Below are 22,064 nucleotides of genomic sequence, written 5' to 3' on the forward strand. Positions count from 1 at the left end.
TTCCTTTAAACATTTTAATCATCTTATCATCTCTGTTAAGTCTACAGTGTAGAAAAATAAGCATCAAAAATATACCAAAAATCAACAAAATAAAATCTGGCAAAGCAAAAAGCCAAAAGGAAAAAAAAAAAGTCTGACATGGTGAAAAAATAACCTTTCTCTTTGAATTCTTGACACTTGTTGCATCTGTGTGATTGTGAACTCAGGTCTGGTCAGAAACACAAACTTTACAGTTAAAATAAGACGCCGCTGGACTTAATTTTCTTCAGGAATAAAAAAAAAAAATCAGGTCATTTTGATCAATTTGTAATGAGAAATTGGTTGACACAATGCATGATATATTTAGTTTTATTTATTTATAATAATATAATTAGCAATCTATCTCCTAAATTATGATTTGGCTTCAGACCAGACTTGGGTTCGTTTGTTTTGGCTCACCTGGATCACCGGGTGGGCGGGGTCACCACTGGATTCTTGGCAGTAGGACAGATCAGTCTGTTAGTGAAGAACATTTTAGGGGCTTCCTTCATAATCTAACGAACCGATCGAGAGCAGTAAAACGAGGGAAGCTCCTCCCCGAACAAAAGGGAGAGAAAGAAATGAGCAACGAGCAAAAGAAAGATCGACCCTCAACACTTGTGAAGTGCACTGGATTGGAGTTAAATGCAGTCGAGTGGCTGCGCTAAAAAAGATCTGCATATGTGTTCGTTACACTAAATGTACACCAACGTCAAGTGGTTCTCTCAAGGCTAGAATATGTCTGAAAACATGCTAAATATTAGCTGCAACTTTGTTTAAAAAAAAAAAAGGCTTCAGTTAATCATCTAAAATCTTCTAACAGGCTCTGGAACGACAGAAATCAGCCCCGGTTCGATATAAGAAGGCTGCACATCCCAAACAAGCGACTAATTCACTTTATAGAAAATCAGATCAGGTCTATAGTTGAGTATATTCAGGTTAGGCAGGTAGAATAGTTTAGTTCATCTACGCACAACTCAGTCTGACAAGCCTACAAAAATAAATAGAGGAGTAAGTAGAGCAGATTTATGTTCAGAAACAGCACAGAGGAGCTCGATCTCACGAACCTGCTGTCTGTTCGGCAAAAAACCCAAACCTGAACCCACAACTTCAACCGTTCCCCAGTCAGATGCCACAACACTTCTGTGTCATCGATTACTGATCATAGATGCTCAGCTGATCCTAAATTGTGCTGCCGTAGTTACATTCAGATCTTATTTTGAATTTCAAAAACACAAAAGATCAATTTTTCCAACATGACGGCTGCTTTTGTCGTTTTCTTTCAAGTCCTTCAATCGCAGAAAACTCACTGTGACGTCCAGCAGCTCGTTCGCAACTCTGTCTCCTTGAAATTACGCAACTACGTCGTTTTCCCAGTTACCAAACTTAAGCGCAACTTAAATTCTGGCTGCATGTTTACAAGCAGGAGGAGGTCGGGGTGGGTGGAGGGCTTGCAAAGCTACTCTGATCGGAGGTTTAACCAACAAAATCTCTGGAAAAATGTTGGTTTGAGTTAAATGTGAATAAATAAATATGTCTCTCAGGTCGCTGTGAAATAAAGTTTTGATATATTTTCGGAAAATGATTTTAACTCCCTGGCTGAGAGGGAATTTCTATGCAGCCAAACTCAGAAAATGCTAATAATGAGCCTTTTAAATTAAAAAAGAAAGTTTTGCAAACATAAATTGACAGCAGACACTAAATCGGTCGATAGTCTTCATTTAGTGGCTTCGAATCGACAAAAAGCAGCTGGAAAATTCCTCATAATCGATAGCAGATCTAGCATCCTACTGATAAAACATCCATGAAGTTCTTATTGGCTCTGACAGCTTTTCTAATGGCATCATACACTTCACCTGTGATCAACCGACCAATCAAAACTCATTTGTTGGCAGCACTGATTCAAACCAATTTTACCTGAACCAGATCACGGTGTCGTAACACTGCAACGTCCATAGTTCAGATCAATTTTCCAAACTCAGTGGCTGACGGTGACTTCATTTGGTCGTTTCCAGGAGACAGAGATGCTTCTAAAAGATTGTTTTCAGCCAATAAACCGTACAAAAAAACCCAAATCACCAATTTACTGCCAAACAAGACAAACAAAAACAGCAAATCTATCAAAAATGAGGCGATCTTTGGGTAGTTTTGTGTGAAATCTGACGAGCTAATTGGTAATTTCATCACTTAAATAAACACTTCTTTGTTACATTAACAGAAAAAAAATCATCCAGTGGGTTTTAATTTTTTGTTGATGGCCAATTAGTAGTTTCAGTTAGTTTTCATGCAAAATCAATGCAAGAAATACCAAATATTTTCCTCCTAAAAACAGGACATCTGCTGGCTTTCTTTATCAGTTGTGACTGTAAAATGATTATTTGAGTTGTGTTTTTTTTTTTTTTTAACTTTTGCCGAACAAAACACAACCCTTGAAGACATAAATTTCAGCTAGAGCTGGACTGATAAATATTCAGCTTAAAAGAATGTTTTAAAACTGCTTTTTCAGCTGTAAAACCACACAGTTCTGATTAATTTTGTTCTAACTATTAAATGAACATAATCAGATTAATATAAAGCCTAATAAATGCAGGTTAGCGGTGGAACAGACAGCAGGTCAGCAGCTTCACACGGACTGGCTGCTTTACTTTCAGCTCTGTCCATCTAAGACTCTCTAATCTGAGTCCATCTGTCCGTCCGTCATCTGTCTCTTCTTTTTCTTCTGGACTCTGAATGTGCTTAAATCCAGCAGACGTTCAGACGTACATGAATGTAGGAGGTCTGTCTGCCATGTTTACTGTGGACCAGGCAGGAAGAAACGAGTTGTGGAGCAGCCGATCCTCAGAAATGGAGGTTGGAGGATGAAACTGAAGTCAGATGAAGCTTCTTGATGTCTTCGCCTCCTCAGATGACGCTGCTGCCGACCACCAATCAGAGTTTTACTCCAAAGTGACATCATCCACCAGCACTGTGACGAGTCGACACCAGAGCATTTAAAGAAACGTTGGCACAATTTAAATACAAAACGAGAATCTTCACCGAGATGATGGATGTGACTTTTGGAATAAGACTCTGTGTCGAGGGAGGAGAGGGTCCTGATCAGCTGACCAGGCGAAACCGAGCCACGTAGGCGCCGCAGGACGGGCAGTAGGGCCGCGACGGCTCCGCAGGAAGCTGCTGGCAGAGCGAGCAGAGCTGAGCAACCCGACGAGGCCGAGGAGGCGGTTGGGAGTCGGTCCGCTGGAGGGGCTGGTGGCGCTGGTGGTGCCGGGCGGAGCGGGGGTCCCAGGAGGAGCCGGGCTGGACAGGTCCGGCGGTCGGCGTCACGGCGCCAGTCGCTCTCAGGGGGGACGTCCAAGCGGAGCGGCTGGGTGGGGGCGTCGACAGGGACCCTGAGGTGCTGCGGAGCTGTGAAGCCGGGAAGCGACTGCTGCCGGTGGAGGCCGTTAGCGGAGCGGCGAGGGTGGGTCAGGGTGGCGTAGAGACTCTGTGGACCTGGCGGGGGGGCGGGGCCGGATCTGGCTCTGGGTCGGGGCAGGGAGGCGGTGGAGGAGGAGGAGGGAGGCGGCGCTTGGCGAGGAGCTCGAGGCAAAGTGCCGTAACTCAGCGCGACGCTGTGGAGGCCTTGACCTGAGAGAGTCTGATGCCGGTCAGGCAGAGCCAGAAACTGCTGCTGGAGCCTCGGACCAGGTCCTGGAGGAGAAACAGTCCATCAGCAACTAAACCCTAAAGCTCAACTGTCAGACACGATGTGAGCTACAGAGGTGGAAAAAGTTTTTGGACACCCTTAAAATTTCACACAATCTCAAATATTATCATGAAATATTTGTGGAAAAATCTTTTTTGTGTTTCCAAAGGTGTGGCTGCATTAGACGGATACAAACAAATACAAATGATATATTTTTTTGTTTATTGTTTACAAGAAAAAGTAACAAAACTAAATTCTACCAAAATTACCCAATACTCAAAATTTCTTATTTTTATTGAACCAATCAATTTTAAGTCTTTAATGGCATTTTTAGGATTTGTTTAGTATTATGGCTGTGATTGTATTCAAAGAATTTGCACTTGAAGACCTAATAGTGATTCTTAATGCAATATTTCACAAATGTATGAGGTATCCAAAAACTTTTTTCCATCACTGTACTTTGTGATTCAGGACAGACTCTTCTGTTGAAGTAATTCTTAGTTTCAGGCAGCCTGATTAGTTAATATGTTCAGAAGAAGGTTCAAAATAAAATGTAAACAAAGACAAGAACTGAGAGAAAAAGTCAAATCAAGTCAGAATCTATCATTTTTGGGAAGTTTAAGTAATTTTTAAAAGAAAAATAGTTTAAGATCAGATTTTAGCTTCTTAAATGTGAATATCTTCTGCTTTCTTTAGATTTGGTCACTTTTCCCAGCAGAGCCCCGGAAATACCACACGATTAGTTCAAGGACCATCAGAAATTAATTTATTGTTTCTAATTCACACTCCAGTCATGTGAGCTACTTTGTGATTCAGGACAGACTCTTCAGTTGATGTAATTCTTAGTGTCAGGCGGCCCGAATAGGTAAGATGTTCAGATCAAATGTTCTTGTTTTTTACGAGTCGAGTCCGTTATTACTAAGTATGTGCCAAAACCCAAAAACTTTTCCTCGATAATGGTCACTTAGATCAGCTGTAGTACCTGGTTGTTCCACCAGGTGGAGCCTCTTAAGTGGTGGCTAAAGGTGGTATTAGCTGTGACAGTAATTATCAGTATCAGATCTTTTGGTTGTTCTTTTCTCACAATTTTGCCTGACAACAAATGCAAAGAAAGAATTAGTCGTACGTTTGTGGTGACACCGGTCACTTCAAAATTCAAATAAAGGTCAAAGCTATTTCTTCTTGTTTGTGATCAGTGAGAGAACGGTTTAAACAAGTGTTGATCCAACTTTTGGTCACTGTTGGAGGTTGACGTGTTTCTAATCTTAATTTTACATTTAGTCCTTTTTTTTGTCTGATTTTGTCCTTTATTTTGGTGCCGATCTGCAAGTTGCTGGTGAATTTATGTCTGCGTTGTGGCTCTAAAACTTCAGGAAAAAATAAAACGAATAAATAAATCAGATTAAATGGTTGAATGAGATGTTTGCAGGACTTGTGACACCAAGAAGGAGCAGAGTGGAGGTTGTGGAGGTGGAGGTGAAGGGCCACTGGGTTACCTGAGCGTCCCCAGGAGGAGGGCACCGAGCTGGGGGGCCGTGATGATGTCTGCGGGGGGAGGTGCTGTGGAGGAGGTGCAGGAGCTGAGGGGCCGAGGTGTTGGCGGAGGGAGGGATCTGTGGTGGAGGAGGGGAGGTGCAGGGAGGAGGTGCTGGGGCGACGGAGTAGCGTGGAGGAGGAGGAGGAGGAGTGAAGGTTGGCGTGTCTGAGAGGAGGCCTGGATACAGAGGAGTCCTTCAGGGTGAGGAAGGGAGGTGCAGGACAAAGATGGAAGAAGATGGAGATGTAGAGCAGACAGGAAATGAAAAGAATGAGACGTGAAAACATCAAAAGGAGGGAAAGAAGTTTAAAAAAGATGGAGGAGAATCAAAGAATAAAGGTAAAAAAAAATGAAAACATGTTAACAAGATGAAACATATGAAGGAAAACAACAAATGGATTCAGGTTTTTGTGTGACATTGATCCTCCTCAGTGTTTGTTAAATTCACAGATATTTCAATGGAGTTTGGTTTGGATTCTTGTCACCTCAAATCATCACATATTTAGAATAATTTTTGCTCGACTATCTCTGATTTACCTGAAATTTTTATAGCACAAAATGTAGATATTTATGAAGGTATCTGTGAAACTTTAGATTGACAGATGAAATACTTTCCGAGATATTTTATTCATTGTCTGTCGACTAATTCACATATATCGTATTCTATGTTTTGTTTTATTGTGACTTTCAGCTACATCTGGTTGATTTCTGCATTATCAGGTTTTGTTGATGAGTTTTAAAAAAATAGGGTTTTTCATGACTGCCTCACTTTTTTTCATATTTCAACCCACCCATAATCAGAGAATATTTAATCTGCTTTTCCATTTTTTTTCTTTAAATATCTTGTAAAGTTTGGTTTGGATTCATATTTAGCGTCGTTCCATCTAAAGTCATTAAACATTCAGAATTTTTGTAGCACAAAATATAGATATTTATGAAGATATCTGGTGAATTTTAGATTGATATATCAAATACTTTCCAAGATCTATTTTTTAAATTGCCTGTCAACTAATTTTTAGCGTATTTTGCATATATTATTAAGTATTCTATATGTTTTGCTTTGTATTATTGTGACTTACAGCTACATGGTTCAGAAAGTATCACTAGCTAACTTCTGCATTACCAGTTTTTTGTTAATTTGGGACTTTTCATAATGGTTTCAGTTCTTTTTGTCATATTTCAACTCACCAATAAACAGAGAATTTTTACTTGTCCAATATTACAAATTCTAAATTAATGATGTTTTGAGAGATGTTTTTATCTTTAATAGTTACTGAGATATTGTTGTTCAAACAGCCTCAAATTACAAAGAAAAAAAATGTAGGCCAACCGGAAAGAAAAAAATATCTCTTATAGTTATCATCAAATTTTCTGAACAATTTATGCTCAATCCTCAGATTTTCCTGAATTGTTTGTGACATTAAATATGGATATTTGCGAAATTTTGTCACATATCAAATAGATAAACAAATATAAAATATTTAACCCACTTCTATCAGGTTTTTTTTCACATGGAAATTTGAGTTTTTTTGAATAACAATATCTCAGGAACTATTAAAGGTAAAAGCCTGAAAATTTCACTGGTATTTCTCATCATGTCATTGATTCAGAATCTACAAGAAGTAGATCAAATAATCTGATTATGGTTTAGCTGAAATATGAAAGAAAACGTGAAGCTGTCTTGAAAAGTCTTTGAGCACATTAACAAGAAACTGATAATCCATATGTTAACTAGTAATATTTTCTGAACCACATGTAGCTGCATGTCATAATAATGTGAACTGTGCAAAAAACAAAAAACATGCTAGCAATTTTAAGAAACTGTATCTTGGAAAGTATTTGATGTAGGTAATTCCAGAATTAGAGGACATTTTACATCCCACCCATCAAATTTCAAATAATCCCTGTACAAAATACTAAAACATGTAGTTGTTTTGTAATTTTACTTGTTCTGAGACCAGATCTAAAAAAATTAGGAGAAAGAATGTTTGTAATATTTTTAAAAACAGTCCCCCCTAAAATGGCATTTTTTTCTTGTTCCACCCTCCTGATGACCAAATTGAATCTCAAATAAAACAGTTAAAATGAAATTTAAATCTCTTTTTTTGGTATTATTTTTTCCATTGATGTCTCTTGTAATTGTGGGAACTTTTTTTTAAAATAAACATAATATAATAATTATTATGCATGAACGTGTAACCCGTAACAAATCTGTTAGCATAACCTTTTTAGCTACTAGAAGAAGAAGAAAACAGTGAATAACATGAAACGCTGGAATTGACATCATCAAGCAGTTTTCCAAAAGAATATTTAGAGCAAATGTCTTCTCTTCTATTTGTCATATCTTCATAACATTGTCAGAATTGATTGAATGTCTCACTCTACCTCATATTATCAGGATCAGGCAAATTCTTTTTACTTTTTTCTTGACTGTTTTCCATCAGTCAGTTTGTCCTCTTGGTCAGCAGTAACAGCAGCTAAATATCTAGTTTCTACTGCTGAGAAAAAGATCACATTAGCATGGATTAGCAACGCTGTTACTGTGATTAGAGTAGAGTTAGCAATAGGGCTGGACCCGAATATCCCAAAACCCGAATATTCGGTCGTTAAGGTGGTATCCCAATATTTATTTTGAGATACGAATATTCGGATTCTTACCCCCCCGTTGTACCTGATCGGTATTCGACTCGTCAATTTGCGCGTCCCCTCCTCCGACGGACGTTATGAATCAAATCGAATATTCGGATATTCGTCATTAATCGGGGTGAATATCCAGAGCCCAGAAACTGCTATTCGGGCAAGCCCTAGTTTGCAAACAACAAATAAAACATTGAATAAAAATGTTACCACTGATGTGTAAGCTGAGCCAATCAATTACCTACTATTGATGAATATGGAACAGAAAATTGTAAAAGAGAAGGTTTATTTTTCAAAAATTTTGAAGCCCAAATGTCCTCAAATTCTGGAATGACCCATATATTGAGCTAAAATTTCACAGATTCCATTTTAAATAACCACAGTTTATGATACAGTTTCAAGCAAACAGAGCTGAGATTTGGGATGGAATAAACCAATAGCTGCTCATAAATCCACTCGTATCTGTGTGACAATTCCTGCTCCTGTTTCAGTTTGATATTTCCCCTCTTCGGTTTTCTGGAGGTTTGCTACAGAATCTCCAGCAGTAAAACCCTCGTCAGGATTCCCGGAATCTCAGCTGTCGGTCCGGATCAAGCCGGCTCCACCTCACAGCGAGCGCCGAGGTTAAAGGCTTAATGGAAGATCTAAACGGCTGATAAATGTTTAATGTGGTGGCCTGAGGCGATTCTGGAGGGCTGAATACGAGATGGCTGAACGCCAGCGGCGGTAGAGAGGCTGCTGAGCAGAAACTCTGCTGCTGCTTCAGCATTTCTGCCTGCAGGGGAGGTGATGTTAAAACGACCTGCAGCACGACCTCCTGTAAGCTAAAACATTTTGGTGTTTTTAAAGTGAATCTGAGGTTTTTCCTTCGGCTCAGAGTGAAATTCAGCTTCCATGTGAAAATGTTCCCCCAGATCTGATAAAAAAAAAGACATTTAGGAGTAATTTAACACCTGTTTTACCAGTAGCAATGATCATTAGATATGAAAAAGAACATTTTTAGTGCAAAAACATGAAACATTTGCAAGTTCAGGCTGCTAAAATGTAAAGATTAGCTATTTTTTTAATGGTGATATATGATAAGAAATGTTAAGTTTCAGACTGATGCAAGGACAAGACATGAAAACAATCAGCAGGTTACTTTACTCTGTGATTGACATGTCAACACCAACATAAAGGCTTCTTAGTCAGTAGAGCTGCACCCTGTACACTGAATAATAATAAATGTGGGATTAACGCAACCACAAATTTAATAAATGTAGGTCTGGAACTATTTATTTTCTTCCTTTAAATGACATTTTAGTTTTGTATTATTTTGATGTAAGTGCCCACAGTGCCATCTGACACCCTGACCAGCAGATCCAGAAAATTCCTGTTACGTCCATTCTAATTAAGAGAGAGTCAGAAATACCTTAATTTAGTTTCTTTACTTTGGTTTCTGACGTATTACGTGCAACTAAATTGAACTGATTTCTTAAGTTTAAGACCAAAAGTTTTTAAGGAAACCTTCAGGAGAAGACTTATGGGAGTTTTGTTCAACAGATTTGATTTTAAGGTAAGAACAACTCAGATTTTAAGAAGAATCTTAACTTAACGTGTTTTGTGCAACCTGTAATTTCACCAGTTTTAAAATCCCGTCCAGAACAATGAAATAAATGAATCAATCCTGTCGTTAAAAGGCTAAAGATCCTCAAACATGAGGGAAAAATCCAAAAACACTTGGATCATGTTTCATTATTTGGGGTTTCCTGACAGCTCCTGTTTAAATTTATGGTAGTTTCAAACACAGAAGCTTCTCTTTGTTTTGTTTGTCTTGATAAACTCAGTACTTTAGACACTCTTGGTTTACTAAACTTTTTAAACGCTGCCCTTTCTATTTGTTCTTATAATATATGGCTCTTGCTCAGGTGTTTCACAATAAATGTCTCTCCATATTTCATCTCCATAAAGGCTAAATTCAGTTTCTCTGGTTTACTGGTTTAGTGTCGTCACAGTTTGATTCAGTGAAGAGCAGCAGGTGAACCATCATGTGAACACCAGGTGGCAGCAGGAGGTTGAACTAAACAGAGGTGGTGGTGGTGATGATGATGATGATGCCCACACAAACGCCTCCAACGGGTTAAACTGTCGATCAGAGCCAGACTTACACAGCTGCTGAAGTTCTGTGGCCGCGAGCCGATGACGGTGCCGCTGAGGCTGCGAGCGATTCGTCGCAGGTTTTCTGCACTGTAGTTCTCGTCCTCAGCTGACGGTGGCTGCATGAAGGACACAGGTAAGTTTGGGTTAAATAATTATTGATTAATGTGCTCATAGATCATTTTGATTTATTTACATTTAATCAAGCTGCTCATCTGACGAGCAGCTTGACGTCTGTATTGTACGAACAGATTTATTAGCTACTTATCAGCTCCAAACGTAATATTAGCTGTTTATAAGTGGAAAATGTCTTCCAGTTTCTATTTTTATTGTGGCTGAAGGCATCAAGTTGACACTGAAGGCCATTTAAATCCTCTAAACATTTTCTTTCACCACCAAAAAACATTTGCAGTCACAGGATGTGACAATTAAATTGACTTTTTGAACAAACGTGTAATAAAAGTCATTTTCCTGCAGATAAATAAAGTAATTTATGCAGTAGAAATAGTATCTCCAGTTGAAGCCAAGAACCACTGATGTGAGATGTTTACATAAGAAATTAAGCTTTAAAAACAGGACAGTGCAAACCAGCCTGCTACAGGAAAGAGTTTTTATTGAGCTTCTCACCTGAGTTATAAGAATCTATTTCACAGCTCATGTGTTGTTTAACACCGACCAGGTGACCGTTGTCCTGCTCTGAGGCGTGTCAGACAAACACTGAAGCAGCTGTTCAGGCCAATATGAGTAAAATAACGGCTGCAGCTTCATGTGTCGTACCTTCTGAGGCGTCGGAGTTCTGTAGGCGAATCTCTCGATCTCAGCTGTTGGTGTTTTGGACCGACCAGAACCTGCCAGCAGCCTCCTCACCCCTAAAGAACCGCATACTAGTATTAATATCAGTGATGTAATACACAGTGTTGTAGTAGGTGTAGTATGGGAGCCTGTAATAGCTACAGGTAATGGATAAAATGAAATGACTACAAATAATACATTTGCAAAAACTAAAGATTATGGATAAAACTGTAAAAATGTAAAACAATGGATAATGTTAAAATAAATAAAAATAAGATGAAGTTGCAATAACTAAAGAGTATGGATAAAATACAGAAAAACTAATGATTATGGATAAAATGATAAAAACTTAGAACAATGAATAATGTTGCAGCACCTAAAAATAAGATAAAGTTGCGATAAATAAAGATAATGGAATACATCTGAAATATCTAAAGGTCGTGTGTAAAAATAAATACTGAGAATCATCACCTGGTTTGCTGCCAGTTGGCTGAGGACTGACTCCGTGGCTGCCCCGGTGCATGCTGGGAGCCAGCAGGCTGGCCTGGTACAGAGAGTCCAGCTCTGAAAGCTCCTCGCCAGGCAGCGCCTCCCCTCCTTCCCCTCCCGTTGCATTCTGGGAGCCGTAGTACCTGTTGACGTTCTCGGCCCAGCGCTCCACGGGGAGGGCGGCTCTGTACTCCTGGACGGGGGGCGGGGGGGAGGTCTGTATCACAGGGGGGACGAGCGAGGGGGAGTCTGGGGGTAAGTAAAGGGGGGAGCTGACTGGTTGATTAGGAGAATCAACAACATCAGGTTGGTCCAGGTGTAAGCAGGACCAGTTCCTGGTTGGGTAGGTAACAGGGGGCGGGGCTAATATAGGGGAGGGGTTAGCATCTGGCGGCGTGGCTTGTGGCTGTACGGTGTAATATGGCTCCTGCTTCATCAGGCTGACAGGTGAAGGGATTCGGATGTATGGTCTCGGTGGGGGTGGGGCTTGTGCTTGGATGGAGACAGGTGGAGGGGGCAGGGCCAAGTCTCCCAGGGAGGTGTCCACACACAGAGAGGGGAGGGAGCCGCTGCTGCTGAGAGGTTTCCCAGTGCGAGAGCAGGGGCCCCCAGTCCTGCCATCCTCCCTGGGTGATTCTGTAGGGGCCACAGCGCTGGAGGTGCAGCTCGAAGTGAGAGGGAGGGGCTTAACGAGGCAGGTGGAGAGAGGCAGGGCCTGCTGGTCCTGACTGGCAGCTGATTGGTAGCCCTGTTTCTCTGTCAGAAGTATTCGGAGAGGCTTTTCACTGCAGAGACAGAGAGAGAAGGTGATTGTTAGTGAAAGGTTAGGGAAAGGGAGCGTTAGGTGAAGGTTAGGGGTAAGTTAGAGTAAGGTAAGGGGTATTGTAGGTTGAGGATAATTAAGGTAAACGGAAGAAGTAGTATGTTATGGTTGTGGTTAAGTTTCCAAGAAATGAATTTAAGTCAATTATGTCCTCTGAAGTGATGGAAACATGATTGTGTGTGTGTGTGTGTGTGTGTGTGTGTGTGTGTGTGTGTGTGTGTGTGTGCGTGCGTGTCTGTTGGCCTGCATTATGTTATGAACAGATGGTGTCATCCGAGAGCTCTGGCTGAACACAGGGCTGGTTGAGTGTGTTTGTGAGGATGTTTTCTAGGGAGTGTCGACAGTCTCTCACCACGGTTCACACTCTGAACGAGCTGGTTGTCACGACAACATCTCTCCCCAAACTAACACTGAAGACCTGCCAGAGTGCTTCTAGAGGCTGCAGTGTTCATTACAGTCAGAATATCAAACTCTTTGCGGGGGTGAATTCAGGCGTGTTTTCTTCTGTTTGGCTTCACAAAGCTGAACAACTAACTGGTCACATGAAGCTGGTTATCATTTAGTTAAATCAACTCAGGGTTTCTCAGCGTCGGCACTTGATGACCAGTCGCAAATATTGACAGGTATAGAACAAACTATAATCCTAAACCCAGATGAGGAATCCCAAAATATGATACAGACTAAAACCAACACAGCTGCTGCAGTCAAAGCAGAATGGAGAGATGACAAAAAATAGACAATTATCAATATCACTGACTTCAGTCACATAAAATTACAACTGTGAGGCCTGTGTTTCTAGCGTAGTAAATCTGAAACGTTTGAAATAACAACAATTCATCGATTGGTCAATTTAGAAGTAACCTAATTACTGTAAAGATGTACTCACTTCCACTAAATATTGTATTACTGCCCTGTTATTACTCGATCAAGTTATATGACGATCGGCATGCTTTGTCTGTCTGTTATTCCGTCTGTGCGCAACATGACTCAAAAACGGAATAAAGGATTTCAATGACATTTTCAGGGAAAGTCAGAAATGACACAAAGACCATCTCATTAGATTTTGGCAGTGATACAGCTTATAGTCTGGATCCACGGATTTGTTAAAGATTTCTGTATCATTGCGAGATAGCGGCACGCCGTCACTGTAACTATGACTAGAAGTGAACACTATTTCAGCTGCTGACGATCACACGATTGCAATCCTACTACAAATCTACTGCTGCGGACTTAACAGGACTTATCCGTCAGAAATCATACAACGACTGAGCAGCCTTGGCAGAGAATTGTGCTCTCTGAGTGCTTTTCTTGTTAAAACTGGTCAACATTTGGTTCAGAACGCATTGTGACTTGTTAGAACTTGAAACTCAAAATTCAGGATTTCACTTGTAAAACAATGACTCACACAATGACGTGAAAAGCAACTCAACTCATCTCAGAAGGAAAGAATCATCAGAATCTTAATTATATTTATTGAGCATCTCCTGGCAGCTAAAACATCTCCACCACATGATCTGCTACATGACCTCTGATTGGCTGAGCAGACTGCGGGGTACCTGGGCTGTTCCTGGAGCTGCCGCCCCTCCTCCTGCTGTTGCTCTGGTTGCTGCGGTTGCTGTCTGCCTGTCTCTGAGTCCTGCTGTTGCTGCAGTTGCAGTTGCATGCGTTGCTGCAGGCTGCGCGCTCTCCTCATGCAGCGCTGCAGCCGGCTGTGGCTACTAGCTCCACCCTCAGCTGCTGCCGGCCGCAGTTTAGCTGCAGCCGGGTCACATGTCAACAGAAAATATACAACAGAAAGGAAAAAAAACACAAAATGAGGAAAAACAAAACAAAGGATGCAGAAAATAACTTGTTATGATGATGTCATGCAAAAATCTTAAAGTATCTTAAGTAAATGTACAGAGAAAATAAAGCATCGGACTGCGATGGTGATGTGGTGTGCGACAGTGTGTTTGAAATGACCAGAAACTCAGGTTTGATTCTCGATGATGAAATGGTGAAATTATATTCAGACAAAATGTTAAATTAACACAACTGGAATCAAACAACAAACAAGCTATCGAGCTAAGGGACGGTTTTGCTGCTAGTTTCCACCAGCGTAGTAACACTGTACACCAAGTTAACAAGTGACTGTGACCAGGGAGACATTACTAAAGCAGTCAGGGTGAACACAAAGCTCCAAGTTCTGATGTTCAGACGTGAGGATGAAGGTAAAATGTTAGAAGCTAGACTCGAACTGTTTGTCAACATCCATCCACACAAGTTTAGACTCGATATCGGCCTCCTCATCTACCTGATGAAGTAGTTCAGATCAAGGGTTCTCTACAGTTTCTGCTCCATGGACCATATTTAGATTGTTTATTTGGGACATTGAAAGATATTTTTATACACATCAGATCTGTGAGCTCCTAGAATAAAACTGGAGCTCTCTAAAATTGCATTTTTTGTCACTTTAGCAAGTAAATTCAAGCAGCAATCCATAAAAACTGTAGTTCCTTGAATGCTGACTTCAGACTGGTTTGTCAGTCCCCATAGACCTCCAGTGTTCAGAGGGGATTTTTTTGTAACTGACCCATTTAAAGAGTATTAAGGCTTAAAGTGATGCTTAACTAAGGGAAGGTTGCTTTGTGTGACGTCACAGTCAGTGCTTGTTTGTTGTTGTTTAACTTGCGTTAGCCTTTTAGCTTGTTTGTCCATTAGCCTGTATGCTTGACACCTTTAGACTGTTAATCTAAGCCTACGGCCACACCGTTAGCTTGCTACCCTCTTGGCTTGTTAGTGTGCTAGCTTGTCGATCCATTAACTTGTAAGCCTGTTTAATTGTTGGTTTTCTTAATTTGTTAGTGTGTTTGATTGTTACCCTGATAGCTTGCTAGCTACATATTAGCTTGTTCGTCCACTAGCTTGCTAGCTCGTTTATTTGCTAGCCAGTTAGCTTGTTAGTTGGTTGGCTTGTTATTTTGTCAGCTGACACAGGGACAGATTGTTACGCTAGTTGCCTGTTAGCCTGCTATTCTGCTAACTTGATTCTCTGTTAACTTGTTCGTCCAGTAGCCAGGTAGCTTGTTGTTCTGCTACCCCGCTAAGCTGATATACTGTTAGCCTATTATTCCGTTAGGCTGTTAGCTTTTTTCCCTGTTAGCTTGGTATTCTGTTAACCTTTTAGCTTTGTATTCTAATAGCCTGTTAGCTTGTTGTTTCACCAGCTGTTAGTTTGTTATTCCATCAAGGTTGTTAATGTGTTACTCTGTTAGCTTATTGTTCTGTAGTCTTTTAGCTTCCTATTTTTTTAGCCTGTTAGCTTGTTGTTCAGTTGCCTTTTAGCTTAATATTTTGTTACTCTGTTAACTTGTTGTTCAGTAGTCTTTTAGCTTTATATTTTGTTAGCGTGTTAGCTTGTTGTTCAGTAGCCTTTTAGCTTTATATTTTGTTAGGATGATTGCTAGTCTGTTAGCAGCTTGTTAGAAGATAAGAGGGGTCACCACACTGAGCTTACCTCTTCATCATAGGTGACATCATAAAGTAATAGAACAGAACTATCCTTTAAAATGAAAACAAGAGAAAGTGACGCTGCTCTGGAGGAGACAATGTTTTGAGCCTCGACTCCAGTTTGATTTACATTTTGTCTTTTATTGCCTCTTAAGTTATTTATTTCTTCTTCTGTTCATGTCATTTTTCTTAAATCAGCCGTCGGATTTTTGTGGGATGTAGCGAACAGCTGATGAAAAGTGTGTCATGCTGCAGTTATTGTGTGTTTGTGTGATCATAAGATGTCTAAATGTTCAGAGAGGAGTGTGTCTGTGCGTTTGAATTTCAGTTTGGTTGCCATTAGCAACCAGAGTGGGTGTGCATTGACCTCGTTTGGTGTTTATTTGCTAAGCAGGTGAGTAATGCTGAGGGGGCGGAGTCAGTTGCAGTGGGAGGAGCTTACAGACAGATTCGTTGACAGCCGACAGCGCGGCAGCGACTTCACCCGCCTGCTCCAGACGCACCGATTGGTCCAGCAGAAGCTCCGCCTCCAACACACACCGCTCGAAGCTGTCGCCTTTTCCTGCAGGGTAAACACACACACACACACACACACACACACACACACACTAATGACTACTTACAGTATGAATTCTGACCAATGAGACACAGTTAATTTTTCAAAATAAAGCAGCAGCTGTGATACTGCATTCCCTTCTGTGTCGACCCTTTCAGCTGATCAATGAGGAACATTCCTGTTATTCTACACAGAACACATCTGCTGGCCACACACAGACACACACCAAACCCTGAACTGCAGCCCAGTAAGACTGGCCTTACAAAACAGCGCTGGAGTAAACTGGAACAAATTACATCCTAGACATTTCTAATACCACAAAACACACCAAGCAACCAAAAAGACACAAAACATGACATGAAAGAGACCCAAAACAACCATAAAGTAACACAAAATGACCACAAAAAGACACAAACCTACCACAAAGACACAAAATGATACAAAGAGCCACAAAGTGATCACAAAGGGACACAAAGTGATCACAAAATGTACACAAAATGACCACAAAGAGGCACAAAGTGATCACAAAAGAACACAGTGATCACAAAGAGCCACTATAGTGCTACAAAGAGGTACAAAATGACAATAAAGAGACAAGACAACCACAGACATAAACCAACTACAAACATCTACAAAATGACCACAAAGAGACAAAACAAAAACAAATACAGACAAAACGACAACAAAGACCCATAGTTTGATTACAAAGAGAGACAAAATGACTACATAGAAATGTACTACCACAAAGGCACAAACAACCACTAAAATCACGAAATGACCACAAAGACACAAAACAACCTCAAAAAGACACAAAACAACCACAAAGACACACAAAACAACCACTAAAATCAACAAAACTTGATTACAAAGAGACAAAATGACCACATAGAAATGCAAAACTACCTCAAATAGACACAAAACGACCACAAAAATCTCAAAACGGCCACAAAGACACACAAAATAACCACTAAAATCACAAAACGACAACCAAGAGACATAAAAGAACCTCAAATAGACACAAAAATGACCACAAAGACAAATAAAACAACCTCAAATAGACACAAAACGACCATAGAAATCTCAAAACGACCACAAAGACACACAAAACAACCACTAAAATTATAAAACGACCACCAAGACACACAAAACAACCACTAAAATTATAAAATGACCACAAAAACACACAAAACAACCACTAAAATCACAAAACGACCACAAAGACACACAACAACCACTAAAATCACAAAACAACCACAAAAACAACCTCAAATAGACACAATATAACCACAAACATCTCGCACAACTACAAAGATAAAAAATGACAGTAAAGACAACTAGACACAAGACTACAAAGAGAAGGTTTTTGCTAAAATCAGCAACGTTGTCAGTCAACAATCGTCTCGGTTATGATGTTTCCATTTGTGGCAGGAAAGAATGAAAACTGAAGACCTTGGACTTTAGTACACCTTGTTTGTGTGTCTGTTGTGTGTCTGTACCTTGGATCTGCAGCTGGTCCAGGTCCAGGTACTTGCTGGGTCGTGGGTTGAATCCGAGCGCTGCCTCCCTCTCCTTCTCCTGCCGCCGCTGCTGCTCCTCCTCTTTGGCTCTCCTCAGCACCTCCTCCTGCAGCTCGTCCAGCTCGCTGCGGCCTGCAGGGGGCGCTGCAACAACAATAAATAAATCAAGGCATCATACACCACCATTTTCACCTGCCTGACATCAAAATGGAAACTAGTGAGATGCACAAGTGTCGCATTTCCTCAACTCAGGACAAAATTTTTACTAGAACAGTTTTTTTAAGCCGAATCTGTATTCTGTCGTTTTATATCAAGATAAAACAGACATTTTTAATGCCACTAAAGCCATCAAAACAACCTTAAAGACAAAAAGCTACCTTAAAGAGACATAAAATGACCACAAAGAGACACAAAATGACAAAAATTGACTAACTATACAGACAAATGTCAACAAACAATAAACTACCACAACGAGACATTAAACAACCACAAAGAAACACACAGTGACCACAAAGGGACACAAAACAACCACAAATCGATATAAAACCACAGCAAAGACATAAAATAACCACAAAGACACACAAAATGACAAAAATTTACCTAGGTAGAAACAAAAACTGAAACCAAGAAGACACAAAACTACCACCAAGAGACACAAATTGACAACAAACAACAAAAAACACAAAACACTTTCTCCTAACTAAGTTATATTTCTATTTGAAGTGTTTTTTTTATATTGTGTCCGTATCTTCTATAGTTTTATATCACGGTAAAACAAACACATCTTAAAACATTCTTGTTTTGTTCTTGAATCATACAGGTGTCGTACCGAGGCTCCCCCTGCTGGTCGAGCTGTGCTCCTGCAGCAGAGCTCCGCTGCTCTTCGACCGGAGGTTCCTCCACGACGGTCCTGAGGAAGAGGAGGACGACAAAGGCTTCTTCGCCACATAATCCCTGAAGAGAAGAAACAAAGACTCAGTCATATACACTACTGCTCAAAAGTTTGGGGTCCCTTGTCCTTATTTTTGAAAGAAAAGCAGTTTTTTTTCAATGAAGATAACATTAAATGAATCAGAAACCCAGTCTAGACATTGTTAATGTGGTAAATGACTATTGTAGCTGGAAACGGCTGATTTTTAATGGAATATCTCCATACAGGTACAGAGGAACATTTCCAGCAACCATAACGCCTGTGTTCTAATGCTACATTGTGTTAGCTGATGGTGTTGAAAGGCTAATTGATGGGTTTGAGCTCTGTAAGTTTTACATATTCAGTCAATAGCCCTATTCACACAGGATCAGCATTACCTCGGGACCAGTGGTGGTTTGTAATAACTGCAGAGGATGTCTGTGATCTTAATTCCGTGTGAATCCGCCATGTCTGTGATTTGTAAAGTAAAAATTCCACCACAAATTACCCACCATATTTCGCGTTCCTGTGATAATTCTACTTCAGTGTGAATCTACATCTCAGTGATTGGGAGGTATTTCAGTTGTTTTTTTTGAACTGCACGCCTTTTTCTACCTCTTTCCAGGTTGAATTATGGAGGCTGTGGTGGAAATTATTGACAGCATTGTAAGTGCAAATGCAGGAGTAGGCCTATACACAACAGGCCTATAGACCATTCAAAGAAACAGCAAAATCAGATAAACAAGAAGAGGGAAATTTCGGAGGATGTTGAGATGGATGGCGTGCATAGCAGCATGTGGTAAGAAACATTTTTCTAGGCCTATCTTTCAAAAGGCTTAATACAATAAAATATTTTAGTTATTGTATATCAGCTACCAACCGTTCCTGACTACCAATAATCAGCTCTTAAAAACATCAAATCATCGCTCCCTAATACAGATCAGTACATGGTTGTAAGGATCACCTGTCTCCCAGGTTGAGGTCCAGGCTGACGGGGCTGCTGCTGTTCCTCTCACTGCTCTCATAGCCGCTCTCCATCCTCTGGATCAGCCTGGGAGGAGGTGGAGGAGGAGGAAGAGGCAGCTCTGCACCTCCTCCACCTCTGCCTCCTGTTGCGTCTCCAGCTGCTCTGAAGCCACTGGAGGAGGTGGGCAGAGTCCAGGAGGAGCCCGGCCTGATGGACCTCACGTCCTCTGCGAAGGAGGCTCCGTCGGAGACTCCAGCATCGCTGAGCAGCACGGCTCCCAGGGGGCTGTATCCCGCCTGCCTGCGCCTCTCGCGGTTAAAGATGCTGTCGATGTTGAGCGTCTCCCTCCGCGGCCTCCACGCCGGCCGGTACCTCCCCATCCCCCCCGAGGAGCTGGACTTGGACTCGCTGCTGGTGCTGTCGGCCTCCCAGTCTTGCAGTTTGGCAGAGGAGGAGCAGGGAGCGGTGGCAGGGAGGTGGTGGTGGTTGGCGGCGGAGGAGGCGATTTCAGAGGAGAGGACAGCGGCCGGTAATGAGGAGGAGGAGGAGGAGGAGAGGGGTCGACTGTGGATGATGTTGCTCATGGTCTCCTTGAAGTCTCGGAGGCGGCTGGTGGAGGATGAGAAGGAGGACGAAGGTTTGGGGAGGTGACGAGGAACCTGCTGCTCCTTCAACGTCTCTCCTGGGAGGAGGTGGAAGATGAAGAAGTCAGGAATAAGAGAAGAAGCGAAAAGAAACAGAGGGAGGAAAAGCGAAAGAAGGAACATGAGCAGAACAAAACCATAACCACAGGTGAGTCTATACTTAAGGAGTGACAGCAGAATGAATAAAGAATGAATGATCTGATGAGAATGAAGCAGCCAAACAGCTGCTACCTTCAGAATCAGGACATCACTGTGCAGCTCCAAACTTACTTCTACTGTTCTGGATACAACACTGTTTAATTGTAGCATCAACACACAGTTGATGGGTCATGTTCAATCTGCTCCTGCCTGCAACGCCACCTGCTGTTTACAGTTTGTTCACATGTAATGCTCATTAACCCAAACTAATGTCTGAAGTTTAAATTATTACCAACTTATAATTGACCAATATTAGAAGTTAATATGTGCTGCTGTTGTTTGATAATAATTTGAAGTATCTTCCAACCACCCTTCTAATTTTATTACAGCAATACAAGACAGGGACAGACATTGAAAAGCTTTTTCGACCTTTTCCCACTAGAAATGTCTGTTTAATGTCCTGCGCTGTCTTTAGTTGATGCCATGGTCGTGTGAGAATTATTAGGTAAAGGAAAAAGGCAGATAATTACACTAAGTAATGAATGTAATTTATTATAAACAGCTGTAGTGCAGAAAAAGTCCTCTGAGTCCAAACAGCTTCTAATTAGGGCTGTTACATTGGACTTTTACAACAACATAATATAATATAATATAATATAATATAATATAATATAATATAATATAATATAATATAATAATATTGAATGTTGAACCAACTATCAGATAATTGGTTCAACAATTTGTACACAAAAGTGTCAGTGTTTTGGATCTTAACTCACTATGAATTAAGCAGTGTGATTAATTTGGGTTAATGACCAACTTGTCTCTCATGTAAACAAACAGCACTCTGGTCTCCAAACACCAGGGGGCGCAGCAGAAACAGGTCAATGACTCTTTAGTTGTATTTTTAGCTGTAGCTAGTGTTCACTTAATTTGCAGCTAAGTTTAATATTTAGTTTTATATTTGCTATCAGCCTTTAGAAGAATTAATTTCTCGTCTATAAGTAATTACCTTTAAATAAATAATAATAATTCAGTAGCTATGTTGTTATGTGTAGGTCGGGTTTAACAGAAAAAGGTCAGAGTGATGTAATCTCCGCCCTGCTATTGGTTCCTTCAAACTTCCCATCCCCTGATTGGTCCAAACCCCGCCTACCCTCACTGTGGTAACCGGCAGACGAGGCTTCGTTGTCGGGTTTAGATCGGCGGTGGCGGCTAGAGCTCCGCCTCCTATCTCCGGCCCCGCCTCCCTTCCTCAGAGACTGGTGCTGCTCACTGTCCGTCACGTGGCCTTAGCAACGAGAAGCATGGCAACAGATGCTTACAGCATGCAACACAGTGACAGAAGAAGAAGAAGAAGAATGGCAGCATGTGACTGGCTAACAGCAGGTCAGTTCTCTGTCTCATGAAGGAATGGATTATTAATGATCAAATCAAACTGTAAATAAATGAAAGTGAGCGGTTTTGTTATTGACATTACGGAGCTCCTTTTGCTGTTTCTGTTTCCTGTTTGTCTTTTAACTTCTGCTCAGCGGCCGATCAAAAGTCTGGATCCTGATCATTTCTGACAGTCGGACAAACATTTATCAAAGCTTTAAAACAAGTTCATATTAATGAGGAGATATATAGCCCAACACTATCACATCCACCACAGATATCTCAATAAAAAGGGCCACGTTCAGAGCAAACATACCTGCAGCTCAACTAGCCAACTGTTTATAAAAGT

The 22,064-nt window shown here is 40.9% G+C and overlaps 1 protein-coding gene across 8 annotated transcripts in view; it reads right to left on the bottom strand.

Moving 5' to 3' along the window:
* usp54a (ubiquitin specific peptidase 54a) overlaps positions 1 to 22,064 on the bottom strand; it is a 69,997-nt gene continuing 47,933 nt past the window's right edge. For 4 of the 8 annotated variants that reach the window (XM_055018599.1, XM_055018598.1, XM_055018601.1 and 1 more), the window contains exons 12-22: positions 21,495 to 21,629; positions 19,554 to 20,238; positions 18,509 to 18,633; positions 17,659 to 17,823; positions 16,049 to 16,168; positions 13,674 to 13,872; positions 11,277 to 12,079; positions 10,791 to 10,882; positions 10,025 to 10,132; positions 5,200 to 5,434; positions 1 to 3,708 (exon numbers count right to left, since the gene is read on the bottom strand). In XM_055018599.1, coding sequence (XP_054874574.1) covers positions 2,810 to 3,708; positions 5,200 to 5,434; positions 10,025 to 10,132; positions 10,791 to 10,882; positions 11,277 to 12,079; positions 13,674 to 13,872; positions 16,049 to 16,168; positions 17,659 to 17,823; positions 18,509 to 18,633; positions 19,554 to 20,238; positions 21,495 to 21,629 — 3,566 coding nt within the window. In that variant the 3' untranslated portion in view covers positions 1 to 2,809. Of the gene's footprint in view, positions 3,709 to 5,199; positions 5,435 to 10,024; positions 10,133 to 10,790; positions 10,883 to 11,276; positions 12,080 to 13,673; positions 13,873 to 16,048; positions 16,169 to 17,658; positions 17,824 to 18,508; positions 18,634 to 19,553; positions 20,239 to 21,494; positions 21,630 to 22,064 lie in introns of those variants that run through there. The other 4 variants (XM_055018603.1, XM_055018602.1, XM_055018604.1 and 1 more) reach the window with 4 other exon arrangements.

Source organism: Amphiprion ocellaris, chromosome 16, assembly GCF_022539595.1.
Source record: "Amphiprion ocellaris isolate individual 3 ecotype Okinawa chromosome 16, ASM2253959v1, whole genome shotgun sequence".
In the NCBI taxonomy this organism is placed as follows: Eukaryota; Metazoa; Chordata; class Actinopteri; family Pomacentridae; genus Amphiprion; species Amphiprion ocellaris.